Source organism: Capra hircus, chromosome 29 (assembly GCF_001704415.2).
Source record: "Capra hircus breed San Clemente chromosome 29, ASM170441v1, whole genome shotgun sequence".
Classification (NCBI taxonomy): domain Eukaryota; kingdom Metazoa; phylum Chordata; class Mammalia; order Artiodactyla; family Bovidae; genus Capra; species Capra hircus.
In genome coordinates, this window is record NC_030836.1 from 43,216,934 (window position 1) to 43,236,421 (window position 19,488).

The 19,488-nt window shown below is 57.4% G+C and overlaps 1 protein-coding gene across 1 annotated transcript; it reads left to right on the forward strand.

Annotated features, from left to right (window-relative positions):
- SLC22A11 (solute carrier family 22 member 11) lies at window positions 3,965–18,208 on the forward strand. Its single transcript, XM_005699974.2, is given in 11 exon segments — window positions 3,965–4,357; window positions 5,827–5,930; window positions 8,664–8,818; window positions 8,936–9,104; window positions 10,747–10,870; window positions 12,553–12,619; window positions 12,622–12,667; window positions 15,657–15,861; window positions 15,997–16,006; window positions 16,969–17,077; window positions 18,001–18,208. Coding segments are annotated over 11 exon segments (1,590 nt in total).

Sequence of the window (19,488 nt, forward strand, 5' to 3'; positions counted from 1 at the left end):
AGTCCTGACACCAGGGGTTCAATCTCAATAAAAGACAGTGGGTTCAAGTCCCAGTCTGAGTCTTGGCAGAGTCTGAGTCCTGACCCATGGGTTCAAGTCCCAATTGGAGTTGTGACATTTCAGCTTGACTATTCAACAGTTTTAAATTTTGATGCATATATTTGAAGATGCTCTAAAAATTTTTTTTCTGGAAGAATATACATTGTTGGTGGCTGACTTTCCACTTCCTGGGCTCATGAGGGTGGTGGGGGGAAATGGACTTTTATCATTTTATGAAATTCTGGGCCATTGGGTCGTTTGCTGTGTACACATACAACTTCCCAAAGACAGCTAATTATTAATGTTGATGTATTTGTGAAAACATAGACAAAAGCATTTGAGTGAGTTCCTTGGGGGTGTGGGGGTCAGAATGCCAGAGAAAGGGCTTTCATTCTGTTCCCCCTTTTGTCTGTGACAAGGCCCTACCTCTGTCCTGCTGTGTGAGCCCAGGAGAGACCCTCACCTCCCTGCCCCGGGTTCTTCTAGGAGAGCAGGGAGGGGGCCAAATCCAGGGTGCTCAGCTGGATCTGAATGCTGTGATTTCAACTGGAAAAGAAGCAAAAGAAGAAGAGATCAGAGCAAGGGAAGAAGAAGCGTGGTGCTGGTGATGATGGTGGTGGCTAATACCCACCATCAGGACACTCACAAGCTAGTCTAATCTTACTAGAAGCAGAAGGCCTCCACCTTAGAGATCTGGAGAACCTGGAGCTCAGGGAGGGGAAGTGGGTTGTCTAAGGTCATTTGGCAGCCAGGTTTGGCCTTGGCTTCAATTGATGGAGCTCTTGGCTAGAAAAGTCAACCCTAAGGGCAATTCTGGTTCTATGAGACCCAGGGGTTCACTTTACATGGATTAATTTAATGAGACGTTCTGGAGGGCGTGGCGGCTACAGTCTGAGGCTGCTTGCGTCCCCCCCCAAAGCCACGCTCTTCTTCGCTCTTCGCACCTGGTCTCCTGGGGGATGGACACCTAAGTGAGAATGAGGGTGAAGCTGGGAATGCCGCAGTCCCGGGTGTGACCACCAGGTGGCGCCGCTGCCGCACCCAGCCCTGCCCCCAGCAGCCCCAGAAAAACAGAAAAAAAACAAATTAAAAATTCCTTGGCCTGGAAGCGGAAAGTCAGTTGGAGATTCCGGGAGCCTTCTGGCAAATCCAGGAGGTTTGACCTTCTGTTGTAAGCAAAGCCTAGGGGCGTCCATGACAGGCAAAGGGCAGGGAGGAAGAGAACATTTTTTAAACCATATGGAAGGAGAAGGTAGAAGGAGAAAAGAATTCTCTCCGGAACCCTGGGATTTCAGCAGCCACCTCTGCTCAGCCACTGTCCAAGGGAGCCTGGGTCCGAGTGCAGCGGAATCACCTGGGGGCTTTTTTGTTTTGTTTTGTTTTGTTTTGTTTTGTTTTTTGAAAGAAGGCTAGAGTGGCTATATATTTTTTAATTAGTTACTTTATTATTTTTGGCTGCACTGGGTCTTTGCAAGCGGGCTTTCTCTAGCTGTGGGGAGCAAGGGATGATCGCTGGTTGTGGCTCCTGGGCTTCCCATTGCGGTGGCTTCTGCTGCTGCAGAGCTTGGGCTGTAGGGAGTGGGCGTCAGTGTTTGTGGTGCACAAGCTTAGTTGCTTCCCAGCTTCCAGACCACGGATGGAACCTCTGTCACCTGCAGAGGGCCGCCAGGGAAGCCCCTGGGGGCGTGCTTTTAAATGCAGATCCCTGGGCTCACTGGGGATCTGCATTTTCACCAGCACCCCTGTGGTCTCTGATCCCTGCTAAGGTTGGAAGTACCGACAGGGCAACACTTCCTTTTCCAGGTCAGAAAATGGGGGTCCAGAGAGGGGAGGTCGCTGCTCAAGGTCACAGCCTTCCCTTGTGAGGATGGTGTTTGCACAAACCCAAGCATGAAGCACAGTTCTTTCATGCAAAATTCAGATTCAGTTCGGGGCTGTTCTAGAGGGGGCTGGTCCCAATCAGCCCCTCTCTCCTGGCCTCCTTGGGCTTTAGTTTGAGCTGCCTATCTCCCCACATCTCTGCACTTGCTATTTTAAAATTCATAATGAGTCCCTACCAGAGAGGCAGCGGCCCAGACTTTGAAATCCAGGCCCAGAGCCCTGACTCCCAGCGTGCTGGCTGGGCGCCATCTTGGCTGAGTTCCCCAAGCCCTCTGGGGAGCTTCTGGGAAGTTTAGGGTCCAGACGCCCACCCACACCTCACCCACCCATACTTCCAGCAAGCTTCAGACTTCTCTCCAGAACTGACTCAGCCAATTCTTCTCGCATCCTGGGAGTGACTGGCCCTGATTCTGACCCAAATTCTGAATTCCAGCCTTTAGCTAGCACTTGGTCCATGACAGGATAGAGGCCAACTAGCAGCTGGTCAGGGGCATCAGAGAGTGTGGGTTGCGGTGTCTGGTTCGAATCCTGGCTATGCTGTGTGACCCTTGGGCAAGCTGCCTGCCCTCTCAGCCTTGGTTTCCTTGTCTGGGGGAGTCAGCACTGCTTCTCTCCTGGGCTGCTATGAGGCATGAGTGAGAGCCTGCAGGCAGCGTGGTCAGCATAGAGCTGAGCACACAGCGAGCCCTAGGTGCCAGGAGCAGCTGTTACTAGGAGGCACAGCACAGGGCGGGGTGCTGGGGTGCGGCCTCCCCATCTCCTCACACCCAGGCTGCCATCAGACACTGGGTCGGGCAGGCTTGACTTTACTCACTTCCCCAGTCTGCACACCTGCTCAGCTCCAAGGCCCACGAGGGCTTTCTCAGGGATGCCAGGAAATGGTAGCCATGGTTTCCACCCTGGGGGAGCTTACAATCTAATAAAGGCAACCTGGAACCTCGAAATAGAAACTTCCTGAAATAGTGCGTCTGCGAGCTGGTCTCCCAGGCAGTCTGGTAGGAGATGCGTGGTAGGGAGGGAAACAGCCCAGGCCTGGGTCCTCTGCACACCCACCCCCCCACCTCCCCCAGCCTCCCTGCAACCTCAGGGCGTTGGACCCCAGCTGGTGGGGCAGCGGGCAGGTGCTGCTCAATCCGTACTCTGTGCTTTAGCAAAATGAACTGAAATGGCCCAGGATGGGTGAAAGTTGGGCCAACAGTCTCCCGATTCAAAGGGACACATGCAAAGAGTTCTGAAAGTTCAGACTGAAGCATGCTGGGGACTTTCCCAGCGGTACAGTGCTTAGGAATCTGCCTGCCAATATCGGGGACAAAGGTTCAGTCCCTGGCCTGGGATCCATTAAGACTGTGCGTGGCGGCAACTGAAGCCGTCAGCCCGAGAGCCCACCTGTGTGCCACAACGCGAAGCCCACGCACCTGGAGCCCGTGCTCCACAGCAGGGAGCAGCCCCCACAACGCGAAGCCCACGCACCGCAGGGGAGAGGAGCCCCCACTCGCTGCAGCTAGAGAAAGCCTGCACAACGCAACGGAGATCCAGAGCAAGTGAAAAAGAAGTTAGATTGGAGGATGCCATCACACGGCCCGCAGGGAGACGCTGAAGCCTTCCTGAGAGGCCGAGCCCACCTTTCTCCCCTGGAATTCCTCTCTGGGATTTAACTTTAACCCGAGCAATGAAGCCACAGCCTGGGTGATGTTTGTCCCACAGCTGTAATTCAGTCACATCGCAGCACTGACTTTTTTGTTAATTTTCTTGACCTTCCACTCTCAGGTGCTGGATGCCCCTGTGAGTTTTGTCCCCACTCCAGACCAGAGGGGCATCCAAGCAGTCATTCTTAGAAATAGGGGGAGGAGGAGGGGTTTCTTCAAAGTCTCTCGGGCATCTTAGGACAGACTGGACCTGCTGGCCCGCCCCTGTGGGGCGGAGCGGCGAGCGGAGGTAGAAGGTCCGGCGATCCTGCGCCTGCCCGTGGTTCTGGGCAGCAGGCCAGGTGCTCACCAGCTCCCCGATGCCCAGGAGACCCACTCTGGGGGCCGCAGCTCTGTCCATGGCGTTCACTGAGCTCTTGGAGCAGGCGGGGGGCGTGGGGCTCTTCCAGGCCCTCCAGATCCTCACCTTCTTCCTCTTCTTGGTCTGGGTTCCCTTCCAGTTAGTCGTGGAGAATGTTTCAGCCGCCATCCCAGGCCACCCCTGCTGGGCTCACCTGCTGGACAATGGCTCCGGGGCCCCCGCCAACCTCAGCCCCAAGGCCCTCCTGCCCGTCTCCATCCCACCGGGCCCCAACCGTGGGCCCCACCGGTGTCTCTGCTTCCGCCACCCACAGTGGCAGCTCCTGGACCCCAACGCCACGGCCACCAACTGGAGCGAGGCCGACACGGAGCTGTGCATGGACGGCTGGGCCTACGACCACAGCACCTTCACCTCCACCATCGTGACTGAGGTGAGGGTCCCCCCACCACCACGCCCACCATTTCTTCCCCCTTCCCAGCCTCCCAACGACTGTGAGGTTTAGAACACCTCCATCAGCGCTATTAAATGATGTGCGCTCCCTCAACATTAATTACTGATGGCTTGGGATGGCCAGAATTCCCATGTGGGGCTAGGGTTACAGGTAGCTTCGGGGAGCTTACATTCTGCAGGAGAATCCAGAACCAGTCAGCCTTCAAGCCAGGAATAAGAATGGAGTCCACACCTTGTGCCCTTAAAGCAGCAGCCACCGCTCTGATGCTTTCCTTGTCGTCACTATTTCACAGCAATCTCTTGAGGTGGGTCTTATGATTGACCCCGTTTAATAACTGACAAAACAAAAGCCCACAGAGGTTAAGTAACTTGCCCCAGGACACACAGCTGAAGTGTACTCTAATTCAACCCAGGGATCCAGGTGCCGGAACATCTCCCTCACTTTCTGTCCTGCCTTGAGGCTCAAGGCCCCTGCGTCATCAGTGAGCACAAGGGAGAAAGCAGCTTCCGCAAGTAGGGAAAGGAGAGCAGGCAGGGAAGAGGCGACATTTCAGATGACACTTGGATTATAAGCAGAGGAATCAGTCACATGCAGGCTGGGGCAGAGCCGGGTCGGGACAGAGGTGGGAGCGTGTCTGGGTGTTGAGAGAGCAGCACTTGGCACAGAGGGTTAGGGGTCGGGAGATGGACGGGCACGTGTGGAAGGAGCCTGGCTTTTCCTTAAGTGCAAAGAAAAGTCCCCAGAGGCTTTGGAACAAGGCAGCGCTGTGACCTGATCTGCATTTTCAAGAGATGACTTTGCAGGGTGGACAATGCCCTGCAGCGTGTGTGTGTGTTTGGGGGTGGGGGGAGCGCCCCACCTGCAGTGGTTCAGACAGCGAAGGTGGAAACAGGCAGAGCCGTGGGCAAGGCAGGCAGGCCTTGGTGAAGGGAAGGGCAGACGCTGGGGGGGGAGGCGGTGCAGGCGATGTTCAGGCAATGGCTGCTTGGTCCCCAGCAGATGGCAGGAAAAATTCACAATGACATGTGCTCATCTTCACCATTCTGCAAGAGAGGCAGCCATACAGCCCTGTTCCTGGAGGAGACGGGCTCAGCCAGGTGCAGGAACACAGCTGGGGTCACCAGCTGGTCAGTCATCAGCTGACTCGGAATTTGAGCCTTGTGGTTAACCACCGGCCACCACTGTCCACTAGGAGGGACCTGTCCCGCCGTTAGACCCAGAACCATGTCCCATGTGTCCTGCCCTGCTGATCATAAGTGGGGCAGGGGTCGGGGGTGAGGCCTGCTGCCCACATACCCCTTCCCCCATGGTTGTCTGGATTTAAGATTCTGGGGACCCCACTGGGGGAGGCCAGATCCCCTCTGGGGGTTCTGGACCTTCCTCTGCCACCCTGACGCCACTATTCCACACCCCCTGAGCCAGGCTGACACACCCTCCTCTTCTTCCAGTGGGACTTGGTGTGTGACCACCAAGGCCTGAAGCCCCTAGGCCAGTCCATCTACATGGCTGGGGCCATGGTGGGATGCATCATCTGTGGCTTCCTCTCCCACCAGTGAGTATCTCCTCTCCTCCCCTCCAGCTCCTTCAAAACAGAATGAGCGTTGTGAGGACAGAGGTAAGTAATGTGCAGTGGACGTTCGTGCTTCTTAGGAGAGAGTCTCTCCCATCTGGAGTCTGAGCCCCAAGTTCCCAGGGGGCTGAGAACCCACCGTCTGAACCTTGATGCTGGGCTGAGCTGAGAAACCACCCTGAACATTCACTCTCCTCTTCAGCGTTTGCACCAAACTTTACTGAGCACCTACTGTGTGCACAGTCCCTGCCCTCGGGGAGCTGATGGCTTTCTGGAGAGAGACAGAACCCTCTTTCTTTTGACCAGGGCTTCCCTGGTGGCTCAGCGGTAAAGAATCCACCTGCCAAGGCAGAAGACTCAGGTTTGATCCCTGGGTCAGGAAGATCCCTTGGAGGAGGAAATAGCAACCCGCTCCAGTACTCTTGCCTGTAAGATCCCATGGACAGAAGAGCCTGGTGGGCTACAGTCCATGGGGTCGCAAAGGAGTTGGACATGACTGAGTGACTCAACAACAACAACGTGAAGTGTAATGAAAGAGATCCAGCCCCCTTGCCCCTCCCTGAGTGCCCCCTCCCCTCTTCTCCACGCCTCTCCTGAGGTGGAGCGCCCAGGACCCTCTCTGGGAACCTTGCTCAGTCTGTGCTCAGGTCCTGCCCCAGGCGCCGCTGTCCAGTGCTGAAAACGCCCACGTTGCACCCCCTCAGCTTGCAAACCCAGCTGCCGGCCTGGAGTCTCCACTTGGATGGACCTCACAGTTACCACGGCCCCTGCTGCACCCCTGAACCCCCACCCCCACCCAGCCCAAGCCCTGCCCACCAGACTCCATCCTGGAGGACAGCCTCCCTAGGAGCCAGCCCCATGTTCCCTCCCTCAGCCTCCACGCTCACAGGGCTCCTTCTCCAAAGCACAGCTCCCAGCCCAGGGCCCTGCCTTGCATGCCACCCCCTTGCCCAAACCACCACCCTCTCTGGCCTGGGCTGGCCACAGCCTCCTCTGGGGTCTCCTGCCTCCACTGGGCCTTCCGTTCTGCCGCAGCACTCAGAGTGACTCGGCAAAGGCTTGTGTGTGGATCTTGTCACTGCCCAGCCTGAGGTCCCCTGGGCCCCCACGCCAAGGACAGTCCCCACCCACCCCGCCACCCCTGCTCAGCACTTGGCTTCTAGCTGGTGGCTTCGCCAGCCCCTCCTGGAGCAGCCCTGCTCCCACCCAGCCCTCACCTCGCCTAGAGGTTTCCACTCATGGCCCCTTTGTGCCCAGCATGCAGGTCACTCTGCTCCAGGCAGCTCCTTGCAGAGGCCTTCCCAGCTTCGGGCCCACAGGTCCCACGGCCCTGGCAGCTGTCCGCTCACAGCTCCTGGCTCTCTGCCGGTGCCCAGCTCTCGTTAGCTCATTGATTCTGTATGTCCCCACGAGACCATAGCTCCAAGGAGGCAGAGGCCTTGGGGTCACATCCTTGGTGCCCAGCACACAGCTTACTGCCCGTAATATGCTGAAGGCACAAATGGGGCCCCCACTATGCCCAGCAGCTCGGGCTCTGGGGCGTCCTGAGCCCCAGCTTCTTAGAAGATGGGTGTATTATTTCTCTGTGCCTTGGTTTCCTCCTGTCAGTGGGCACCCTGCCACCTGCCCAGGGGACTGCGATGATGAAGTGAGTTAGTCACATGCAGAGCCCGGGCTGGGCCGACACAGTGGCGGCTCTTCGTGGGCCTTACATTACCTTATCCCGAGCGCAGTGGGGAGCCCGAGCACCGAGGAGGTCCTCCAGTTTGCACTCTCAGAGCACTGGGCACCCGGCAGCCACCGTTCCTTCCCCAGGGGCCGCCCACACCGGGAGCCACATCGCAATCCATCTTCAGCCGCCTGGTGAGCCTGCGGTCAGCGCCAGGCTTCAGCCTCCTGGTCTCACCCCGAGATCTGGGGCGTGTGTTCCTGCTTCTGGGCACTGCCCAGACAGGCGAGGCTGAGGTTGGCCCGCGTCTCTCCAGTCTGACCGACACGTGTGTGCATGCTCAGCTGCTTCAGTCGTGTCCGACTCTTTGTGACCCTATGGACCGTAGCCCCCCAGGCTCCTCTGTCCATGGGATTCTCCAGGCAAGAATCCTGGAGTGGATTGCCATTTCCTCCTCCAGGGGATCTTCCCAACCCAGGGATCGAACCTGCTTCTCCTGCCTTGGCAGGCGGATTCTTTACCGCTGAGCCACCAGGAAAGGCCCCTGCCTGACACAGACTTCAGCTCAATGCCTGCGTGGTTCAGGCTGGACTGACCTCGGGGCGGCAGCGGCACCATGAGCGTGTGGGCTCCAGTGTGTCGCCAGGCTCACCCAAGGCCACAGGCCCCGAGCCGCCTGCGATGCTGCCCCTTGTTCAGCATCTCATGCCTACATTTTATAGACAGAGAGATCGTGGCCCGCAGACACCCAGCCAGGTGCCCAAGGTCACCTGGGAAGGGCAGAGCTGGGCTCAGACCCAAGCATCCAATGCCAGTCTATTCTGGACCATGAGGCTACACTGCCCCACGAGAGCAAGACGTCTGCCATTTTTATAACAAACACACCCTGAACGTGGTCCCTGGAGATCTGAGGAGGTGCTGCCTGCCTGCACCTGGGGGAGGCTCCAGCAGGATCCCCTTCGGCCTTCTGGCGGCAAGCCCTTGCCTCTGTTCCCAAGTCCCCAGGCCTCTCTCCAGGTGCCTACCATGCTTGTCTCCCCAAACAGGTTTGGGCGGAAGTCAGTTCTGAGCTGGTGCTGCCTGCGGGTGGCCACAACCAGCATCAGCACCGTCGCTGCCCCCAGTTTCCCTGTCTACTGTGGCCTCTGGTTTCTGAGTGCTCTGGGGTTGTCTAGCATCCTCCTGACCTCCGCGATATTCAGTGAGTCTCTTGATCGCCGGCCCCAGCCACGGTGTGGGGATGGGGTGCGGTGGGGAAGAGGGGGCCTGAGGGCCCACCTCACAGGGCCCTCACCTGCGTGTCTGCACTGCCCTTCAGTGGTGGAGTGGACCACGACCAGCACGAGGGCTGTCACCATGGCGATCCTGGGGTCCACCTACAGCATCGGCCAGATGGCCGCGGGTGGCCTGGCCTTCGCCCTGCGGGACTGACGAACCCTCCAGCTGGCCGTGTCGGTGCCTTTCTTTGTCATCTTCCCGATATCCTGGTCAGTACAGTGTGGGGCCTTTTCCCTTGGGGAGAAACGGGAGGGGAATCCAAGAGGGTGCCCCTCACCCCTGCCTTTCTGGCTGGCCACTGCTCCCAAGATGCTGAGACCCTGGAAGAGAGTGATGTGGTCAGACCCCACTGGGAAAGATGTTGTGGAGGCTCAGAGTTTTGGGGTAGGCATTTCAGCCAGGGGTCCGAGGTTCCCTCCAGCCCAGCCCACTGGCCCAAGGCTGAGGGCTCCATCCTTTACTCACACTGACACCAGCTCCCCACACCCACCAGCCTCACTGCTTCACAGCACTTGCCCAGCTTGCAGACATCCAAGTCAGGCATTGGATATGGAAAGTTATTATCATTACTATTTCTGATGCTTCGAAAATCTCTGAGGTCTGAAAATACCTGCTCGGGTGGGGACTGGAGGAAGAGACACAGGGGAATAATCACAAATTCCTGTCCTCATAAGTTCTCTTGTGCCCATGGGCCAGAGCCGAGCTGGTCTGCTGTGGGCAGGTAGAGGAGGATAAGGACACATTCACTCATTCTCAAGTGTTTATTGTGCTCCTTCTCTGTGCTAGACTTGGCTTTAGGCACTGGGGATCCGTCAGAAAATAAAATAGACCAGAAGTCACTGACAATGTGGAGATTTATTGTATCAACAGGACCAGGAAGAAAGGAAGAAGACTGTTCCATAGTTACACTGATTAAGCCACCCTGATCACACTGACTGGGTGCGTCCCAGGCGCTCTTTGCAACACCAGATGTCCATCAACACTGCTTTTTTTAATGTGTCATTTAAATCACTTGTTTGCTTTTATTTGTGGGGAAGGATATTAGTTCCCGGACCAAAGATTGAACCAGCAACCCCTGCAGTGGAAAAGCAGAGTCTTAACCACTGGGCCACAATGGAGGCCCATCAACACGTCCTCTAATGAGGAAGGAAGACGTTATTACTGCTACTTGCAGATGAGGGGCTGAGGCCCTCAGAGGTTCCGTGGCTTGCCCAAAGCCACACCACTGTTTTGTGCCAGAGGCAGGATTTGTATCCCCGGGTGGGCTGGCTCTTCTAACCATGACATACTGCCTCCAGAAATTCTTCTTAGCTTCCCCGTGAACCCAGCTGAGCTCCTGTGGGCTGGGAGAACTCTGGACCCTTTCACCAGGGAGATACTTCTCCCTGTCCATCTGCCCCTGAGGCTGGAAAGAAGCTGACTACTTTTATAAAACCACTTGGTTCTGGCTGGGGATGTTTTAAATGTGTGTGTGTGTTTAATTCAGCATGATACAAGCTTTCTGTCATAGAAATGGCCCTAGAATCACCCATGTCCAGTCACCTGGGCACTGACTGAATGTGGGGCTTGGGCGGGCATGCTCCTGGCAGCAGGGAAGCTAGATGGGGTGGCAGGGAGTGGCGGCTGGTGGAGAGGGTGGCCAGGCGTTGGGACTCATCCTTATTCTGCGACCATCAGGGACTTCCCAGCTTGGCATTAGCAGGACAGAGGGAGAAGCAGCTGCCTTCTCCCCACCCCTGCTGTAGCCAGAGGGCCTGCTACCCACCACCCCCTCCCCACCTGACCTGGGCACCTGGCCACCAGTCCGAGCAAAGAAAGCAAAGACCCAGTCAGCACCTGCTTCTTTAACAGGTGGCTGCCAGAATCCGCCTGATGGCTGATTATCATAGGCAAACCAGATCAAACGCTTCAGGAACTCAAAAAGGTGGCCAAGATAAATGGCCACAAGGAAGCCCAAAAGACACTGACCGTAGAGGTAACATGCTGTTGTTGTGACCCAGAGTGTGAGGTATGACCCAGGAAAGGACATCTACTGATGTTTTATCTAAATTGTCACTAGCATCACCCCTATCCACTCCAGCACCACCCCCATCAACAGACTCCTAACATCAAAACACCATCATCAACATCACTATCACCTTCGCAGTCTCTACCATCACTGGCATATCATTACCATTATCACCGTAATTATCACCATCAAACCTACCAGCACTGTCCCCACCACGATCCCTATCACCATCACCATCCACACCACCATCACCATCCCCACCATCACCATCCACACCACCATCACCATCTCCATCACTGTCACCATCACCACCATCACCATCACAACGATCATCACCATCACCACCATCATCACTATCCCCACCACCATCACCATCACCACCACCATCACCGTCACCACCACCACCATCACCATCCCCACCACCATCACCATCTCCATCACTGTCACCATCACCACCATCACCATCACAACGATCATCACCATCACCACCATCATCACTATCCCCACCACCATCCCCATCACCACCACCACCACCATCACCACCACCACCACCACCACCATCCCCACCACCACCACCACCATCCCCACCACCACCACCATCACTATCCCCACCACCATCACCACCACCACCACCATCACCACCATTACCACCACCACCATCACCACCACCAACACCATCACCACAACCATCACCACCACCACCATCACCATCCACACCACCATCACCATCCCCACCACCACCATCCCCACCACCATCACCATCACCACCACCATCACCATCACCATCACTGTCCCCACCACCATCACCACCACCACCACTGTCACTATCCCCACCACCATCACCACCACCAATACCATCAACATCACCATCAATATCCACACCACCAAGACAGTCACCATCATCTTCATCACTAGCCCCAACTCCACCACAGCCACCATCAACAACACAGCCACAGTTAGCAACAAAACAACCATAACCAATAACAGCCACACACCCACATCACCACATCTATTATTCACTGCCTTAACCCACATATATTGCCCACACACCGCATAAGGCTCTTCAACGTATTTGGCGAAATGGGATGTGCTTGTCTGAAGGTGGCTATTTCAAGGAAGTAGGTGTGGGAGGATGTGCGGACAGAGACAAGGGCACTCAGTTCCCTGAAGGCAGAAGGATCAGGAAAGACTTCCAGGAGGAGGTGAGCTAGAGCTGGCCAGGACTGAGCTGAGCAGAGGGCAGGCAGGGCCCAGGGTGCAGGTGTAGACTGGATGGGCACTTGGGATGCAGTAAGGAGCCAGTGTGACTGGGCAGCTGTGCCCTGAAGCCAGCCAAGGGGAATGAAGAGGGATGGTAGGGCCTCCTGGGGTAACTGCCAAGGGCTCCCTGCAGCAGGCAGCTTAGCAGCCAGAGACGGGACACAAGACGGCGCCTTGGCTCCAAGAGGGGAACTGGGTCTGCAGAAGAGAGCTCAGGCTGGGCCAAAGAGAAGCCTTTCTGCCTTCAGCCCCGCCCCACCCCCAGGGCTCTCCATCTCCAGGGTCCAAAGCCAGGCTCTCCCCATCCCTCTGCCCACCTGGACACCATTTCTCCATGGGAGTGAGGCAGGGCCATGGTTCCAGCGTTCACTGCCCCGTTGCCCCCGCAGGTACTGATGTCCAGCATGCAGGAGGAGGTGGCCTCTGCAAAGCCCCGCCAGTCAGTGCTGGACCTGTTCGCCTGCCCATGCTCCGCTGGAGAACCTGCAAACTGCTGGTAGTGAAGTATGCTGCCCCGTGTACCCCTCCCAGTGATAGAGCTGGGGGGGCAGTATTCAGGGGGAAGACAGCCCCTACAGCCTCATGGGGTCCATCCCTGGCTTGGACAGGCAGCTCCCCCAGGGAGCAGGAGCCTGACAGGTCGGGGAGACGGAGTACGCACAGATGTGGTCAGGAGGCTGGCTTGTGCCGAAAGTCAGCCAGAGAGCAGGGCTGGGATATGGTCCTGGGTGGGGAGCCGGGTCAGACTGAAGCCCAGGGCAGGGGCAGAGCCACGATGTCCCCAGAGCCAAGGGACCAGCAGGAACTGGAAAGTCAGCACCACCCACCCTGACAGCTGGACTCCTGGGGTGTGGAAGTGACATTCCCGCCACACACGGCCCCCTCTGAGCCATCCCGTGAGACTAGTTCATTTGTATCCCACTTTAGAGATGGGAAAGAGGGGCCAGGAGAGGAAAGACACGTGCTCGAGATGACAGAGTGGGCATCTGAACCCCGGCTGAGCTCCCTGCCAGACCCTCCCGCCCCACAGTAAGCGTGGACTCCCCTCCCAAGGAGGCCCCGCCCCCAGGGCGGCCTTTGTTGTTAGCGCTGTTCAGTTGCTCAGCCGAGCCCAACTCTTTGTGACCCCGTGGACTGCAGCACGCCAGGCCTCCCTGTCCTTCACCATCTCTCTGAGTTTGCTCAGACCCACGGTCCATTAAGTCAATGATGCCATCCAACCAGCTCATCCTCTGTCGCCTCCTTCTCCCCCTGCCCTTAATCTTTCCCAGCATCAGGGTCTTTTCCACCTGGGACCAGGCAAAGGCTCCTTAAGACAAAGTTAGTTTAAGCAACTTCCCGAAGAGCGGATCAAAAAGTGAGGGTCAGGTCTGATTGGGACTCGATCTGGAAATAAAACTCAAAATTAGGAAAACATTGATTTTATGCTATATTTTAGCACATGTGAGTTATAATGGCAAATAAGTGCTGCATCTTAGAACAAAGAATGCATCAAATACTTCCCCTCTATTTTTGTGCTTTTCTTTTTCTGCTGATAAATTAGGAGTGCCCGGGGGCCAGTGAGTGTCCAGGCCGTTCTTTCAAAAACCATCAAGGCTTCCTCAGTCCTCCCAGGGGCTGCTCTGCACCCTTTGTTATTCAAATCACTGACTGTGAGGCGGCCACCCTCCTGGGTTTCCTTGGCTTTGACTGTTAACCCAGTTATTACTGGCTAAGACTCTAGGTGCTCGTGCCCACAAGTCAGCCCAGCTTTTCTCCCAGTCACGTTCACAAATTTCAGGAAGCACCCGTTTCTGCAGGAATTGCAGCTTTTCTCTGCAGCTGTTAGCCTGGTGGCACCCGAATGAAGCCTCTTGGGGGGCAGCAATCAGGCGCTGCTGAAGGGGAGGGCTGGGGACTGTCCAGGTGAAGTGGGGGGTGGGGTGGACTGGAAAAGTGGTCAAGAATCAGTTACCTGCATGGCCACTTGTGGAGCCAGATTCAATCTCCAAGGGGCAGAAATTTGCTACTAGGGTGGCTCAGTGATAAAGAATCCGCCTGCCAGAGCAGGAGATATGGGTTCCATTCCTGGGCTGGGAAGATCCCCCGGAGAAGGCAACCCATTGCAGGATTCTTGCCTGGAGAAGGCAACCCATTGCAGGATTCTTGCCTGGAGAATCCCACGGACAGAGGATCCTGGCGGAGAGGTGAACACAACTTAGCGGCTAAACAATAACAAAGTTCAGCTACTCAGGAGCCACCCTCCTGGGTAGGGGTAGGGGACACCCTCTGGGTGGCAGACTCTGAAATGGAGGTCTGGGAGCACTGAGTTCATGGAGAGAGCTCCAGGGGTCGCCTCCTGTGGAGGGGAGTGGGGGCAGTGGGGGCAGGAAGCAGCAGGGACAGGGGACAGGTGCTGTCACAGCCGGGCCCCAGCCTGGGGACCTGGGAGCTGGGGCGGCCCTTCCAAGTCGTCCCTCTGGCCGGCGTAGACCAGCCATGGGATGCTCTGCGCAGCTGGGGCATAGAACTCCCAAGGGCTCCAAAAATAAGACATTCTATCCTGAAGTGGACAGCCCAGCGTCTTCCACTGAGACCCCTTTCTGTTATTAACCCCATGTTTCAAGACAAAGAAACTGGCAGCTGGTGAGGGGGAGACAGAGACTTGCCCAGGTTCCCGATCAGTAGAGCAGGTTTCCAGCCACAACCGGAAATAGGAAACAGAGCTGGAGGGCACTGTGTGTGTCAGTCGCTCAGTCGGGCCCGATTCTTTGCGACCCCACAGACGGTAGCCCACCAGGCTCCTCTGTCCATGGGATTCTCCAGGCCAGAATACAGGAGAGGGTTGCCATTCCCTTCTCCAGGGGTTCTTCCCGACCCAGGGATCAAACCCAGGTCTCCCACATCACAGGCAGATTCTTTACCATCTGAGCCACCAGGGAAATCCACTAGAACCTCACGGAGGGGCAGGTCAGCTTGACCCACTGTCCCGTCTGCCCAGAGAGGGTCATGCCTTCCTGCTGTTTGGTTGGTGGACAGGAGGCTGAGAGACGACACCCAGCCTGCCATGGCCGACACCAAGGCCCACACTCGCACTGGATGGGCTCCTGTCCTCCCCACCCTTTCCTGGGGCAGCCTGACCAAGGGGAGATGATCCTGCAGGCTGCCCAGCGACTGGGCCGACGGTTCCTTCTGGGCCCCACATGGGCAGACGCTCCCAGAGTGAGCCCTCCTCCACAGGGCAGGGGCCTGACTCTGGATCCCCACCCAGGTATGCCCGCTCCTCCGCGGTACATAGACTCTGGACTACCCCCAGGGGTGCCCGCTCCTCCCCGGGGCGCCTGCTCCTCCCTGGGGCAGGGGCCTGACTCTGGATGCCCCCCAGGGGTGCCTGCTCCTCCCCAGGGCAGAGGCCTGACTCTGGATCCCCGCCCAGGCATGCCTGCTCCTCTGCGGGACATGGACTCTGTACTACCCCCGGGGCAGGGGCCTGACTCTGGTTACCCCCCCATAGCTTCTTCCTCACCGTCTCGTACTATGGGATAGTCCTCGACCTGCAGAACCTGGGGAGCGACATCTTCCCCCTCCAGGTTCTCTTCGGAGGCTTGGACCTCCTGGCCCAGACCATCACCACCTTCCTGCTCAGGTTCTTCGGCCGCTGCACGACCCTGGCTGGCTCCCTGGGCGGGGCCGGCCTCACCATCTTGGCCAGTGCACTGGTCAGCGGAGCTGGGAGCTGAGGGACTGAAGGGCTGCCGGCCTCCTCCCCACCCTCCCCACCCTCCCCACTCCCCCCAGGACCCTGACTGCCTCCTCCTCCACCCGCCCCCCACCCATCTCCCTGTGACGCTGAGGTGCAGAGAGGTGAAGCCCGGTGCCCGAGATCCCGCAGCGGCGAGGGACAGAGCCAGGCCTGGACCAGACTTGAAGCTGGAGGCCGAGTCTGCAGAGCGGGAACGGGTCTGGGAGGCTGAGCGGGGCCCCAGGTGAGGAGGAGAAGCACCGAGCGGTGTTTCCTCGTGTTCGAGAAGCCAGACATGCTTCACAGAGTGCTGGGGAGGCGGGAAGCGTGCCTGGCTCACTCTCCCCACAGACGCTTTGAAGCCCCAGAAACTGTCTTTGGGTCTCGATTTACTGTTCAAGGTGGGTGATGGGGAGGGGCAGGGACAGGTGTCCCCCAGTGGCCACCAAGCCAGGAAGCGGGGGTTAGTGTGAGGACGGAGGCCCAGCTGTGAGCTCAAGCTCTGAGTGAGACCCGTGCCCCAAGGAAAGCTTCCGAGACGCGCTCTTGACAGTTTCTAAGACTCTTCCTACAAGGACAACTTATGGGAAGGGGAGCTGGGTCTAGGCCCCCCGCGGGAGTGTGACCTCACCTCAGCTTCCCGCTGAGGCTCCCCGCAGGAGCAGGGTCCCCACGGGCAGGCTGAGGCGCTGCGGGCAAGCTTCTGGGTCGCTGGGTGGCCTGGGGGCGCTGCTGTGGGCCTGGGCCCGGCCTGACCCTCTCCTTCAAGGGAAGAGGCACCCTCAGGGCCCCAGGAGCCCTGTCGCGGCTCCCCATTGAGTGCCACCCACCCAGGCTCACCCACCCCAGACCTGGCTGGGTTCTGGCCCTGCGCCCCACCCCCCACCCACCCCCAACTGTGACATCTCAAGCCACATCTCCTGGCTGCCCCCGCCCAGCCCAGGGCAGCCTGGCCCTGGGGCACACCGCCTGGGACCTACCTGCTCTCAGCTCAAGGAAGCCCTGTGGGAGAACCCAGCCCCTCTGCTCCAGGCTCCCAGGGACCCTCCCAGCAGACCCCAGCTCACCCTTTGCTCTGCCTTAGACCTGCAGACCCTGCGTGTGGTCTTCGCTGTGCTGGGAAAGGGGTGTTTTGGCTTCAGCTTAACCTGCATTATGATTTACAAGCCAGAACTCTTCCCAACTTCACTGTGGTAGGCTGGGCTGCAGCTGTGAAAGGCACACCCTCGCGAGGGCCCGTGGGGAGGGCGGGGAGGGGCTTGGCACCCAGGGACACACAGCGGAGAGCGAGAGGACCAGGCGCCGACATGGAACCGAGCAGACACCCGGGAGTCCTCCCCCTAAAGGCCCCAGCTCAGCCAGGGCCTCTACACACAGCCCCTCCCCAGAGTCCAGACTCAGAGGCAGCCCCACGGAGGGCCCCTGGAGGCCTCCGGACTGGGAACCACTTTGAGCCGCAGAGCCCGCTGCTCAGGTGAAATCTTATAAGAGCCCGGGGGGTTGCCTCCCACTGTCCCTTCCCTGTCCCCAGGGAGCCCCAGGTGGTCAAGAGTTAGACAAGCCCCACATTGTACAGTTGGGTAAACTGAGGTTTAGGGTGGCCAAGGACTTACTCAGTTGAAGAGCAGGGGTGGACCTCAGCCCCCACAGGCCTGGCCCAGCCTTACTCATGGTGCTTGCTCGCTCACTCACTCGTTCACTTTATTTTTATATTGTTGATACTTTATGGAAAGCCTATAGAAACCACATTTATCGATATTATTGATACTTTATGGGAAGCCTGAACTGGGAGCTCAGTGGTCTAGCAGGACCCCTGACACAAGCCTCCAAAGTACCCAAGACCAGGAAGAATGGCCTGGGACCGAGAGAGTTCCTGTGAAGGACTCCAGATGTTCCCAGAAAGCGGAAACTCCCTCTGGATGGGAAAATCCAGGTGGGCTCCATGGAGGAGGTGCTGTTAGCAGAGACCTCGAGGAAGGTGACTCCTTCAGCCCAGCTTTCCCTCCCCTGGCATTCCCTGGCCCAGCCAAATTGCCCCTCCTCTAGGAAAGCCTCCCCCCGCCCCCACCAGAACAGCAGCTGTGACAAGGGTCCTGGCCCTCCCCTCCACTCACAGGATAATCGCAGAAGGCTTCCTGCATTCAGCAGCTCAGCTGGGGTCTGTGATGGGCCCGCTGACCAGGATGACCAGCCAGGTCCTGCCCCTGTTGCCCCCGCTCTCCTATGGTGTCATCCCCAGCACTGCCGGCCTCATGGTCCTCTTCCTCCCAGAGACCTGGGGACTTCCACTCCCTGACACCATCCAGGACCCGGAGAGGCAGTGAGTGACTCTCGGCCACACTGGGAGTCACGCAGCTGGGCAGCGCTTGGATGGGTGGCTGGTCCACCTCAGCCCGGGGACAGGAGAGGTCAAGGGGTGGGAGGCGTCCTGGGCAGAGAGGGGCAGGAACCAGGCCGGGTGGTCACGCGATTCCTGCAGCTCGAGCTTGTCCAGTTCCCCCATGTCACACTGAAGGCAGTGTGTTTCTGAAACCGCTTAATCTTGACAACAACCCTGCCAGGAAGATACTACTGCTCTCCCTGTTTATAAGAGGCTCAGAGAGAGGAAGTGAGGAAGAGGCCTCACAGGTCGAAGGCGATTGTACCTTAGGCAGGAAAACGTAGTGGTCCAGAGCCTCTCCAGCCAGACTGCCCAAGACGGAATCCTGGCCACTCGGGCAAGCGCCATCCCTCTTTTATCAAACTGACACAGAAGAGAAAGAGCCTCAACTCTCCTCCTTAAGGCTTCCTGAGAAGAAGCCCAGGTCCAGATAGACTATCAGGTAGCTGAGAATAGGAATGAAGGGACGTTCCTCAGCTTCCTTTTATAGCCAAAATCAGCTCTAGGTTTCCACTTCATCCTGGTACAATGGGTGTTTAAAACAACCACCAAAACAGTGTACTCAGAGAGTTGTATTTGGGTTTAAGTGGGTAATTATATGAAAGCCCGCAGCTCATGCTCAGTAAGTGTGGCTGCTGAGTCTGGGGTGATCGGGTTCGTGGGGGGCCCTCCTCACTGAACAAGAGCCAAGATCATGATAGTAATAAAACAGCAGGGGCTTAGTGGGCCCTTATTGTCTGAATACAGCACCTGATTTGATCCATACAGCAAGCCTGCGAGGTGCTGTTCTGTCCAACTTCACTATCAAGAAAATGGGGACACAGAGAGGTTATGCAACTTGTCTGAGGACACCCAGCCAAGAGGCAGAGAAGCCAAGACCTAATTCATTCTTTCACTTAATTCATTTTTGTTGTGTGTCTACTGCGTTTTAGGCACTGTCCCATGCTTTGGGCAACAGCTGTAAATAAAACCCTAATCTTGTAGAGCTTACATTCCCGTGAGACCTGACCCCCATTTCTGCCCTCCAAACCGCAGACCTGGAGCCATCACCACACACCACCCCTCTCCTTTTTTGTTATTCTAGGAGGTCAGCAGCAGCCAGGGTTGGCCAGCAAGAGGTGGTCATTACAGAAAGCACCTGGTTCTAGAAATTCAGCCTGCAGGAGTCCCATGGGCCAAAGATCCCCTCTGGAGGGAATCGCCTCTTCTGTGATCAGAAAGCAG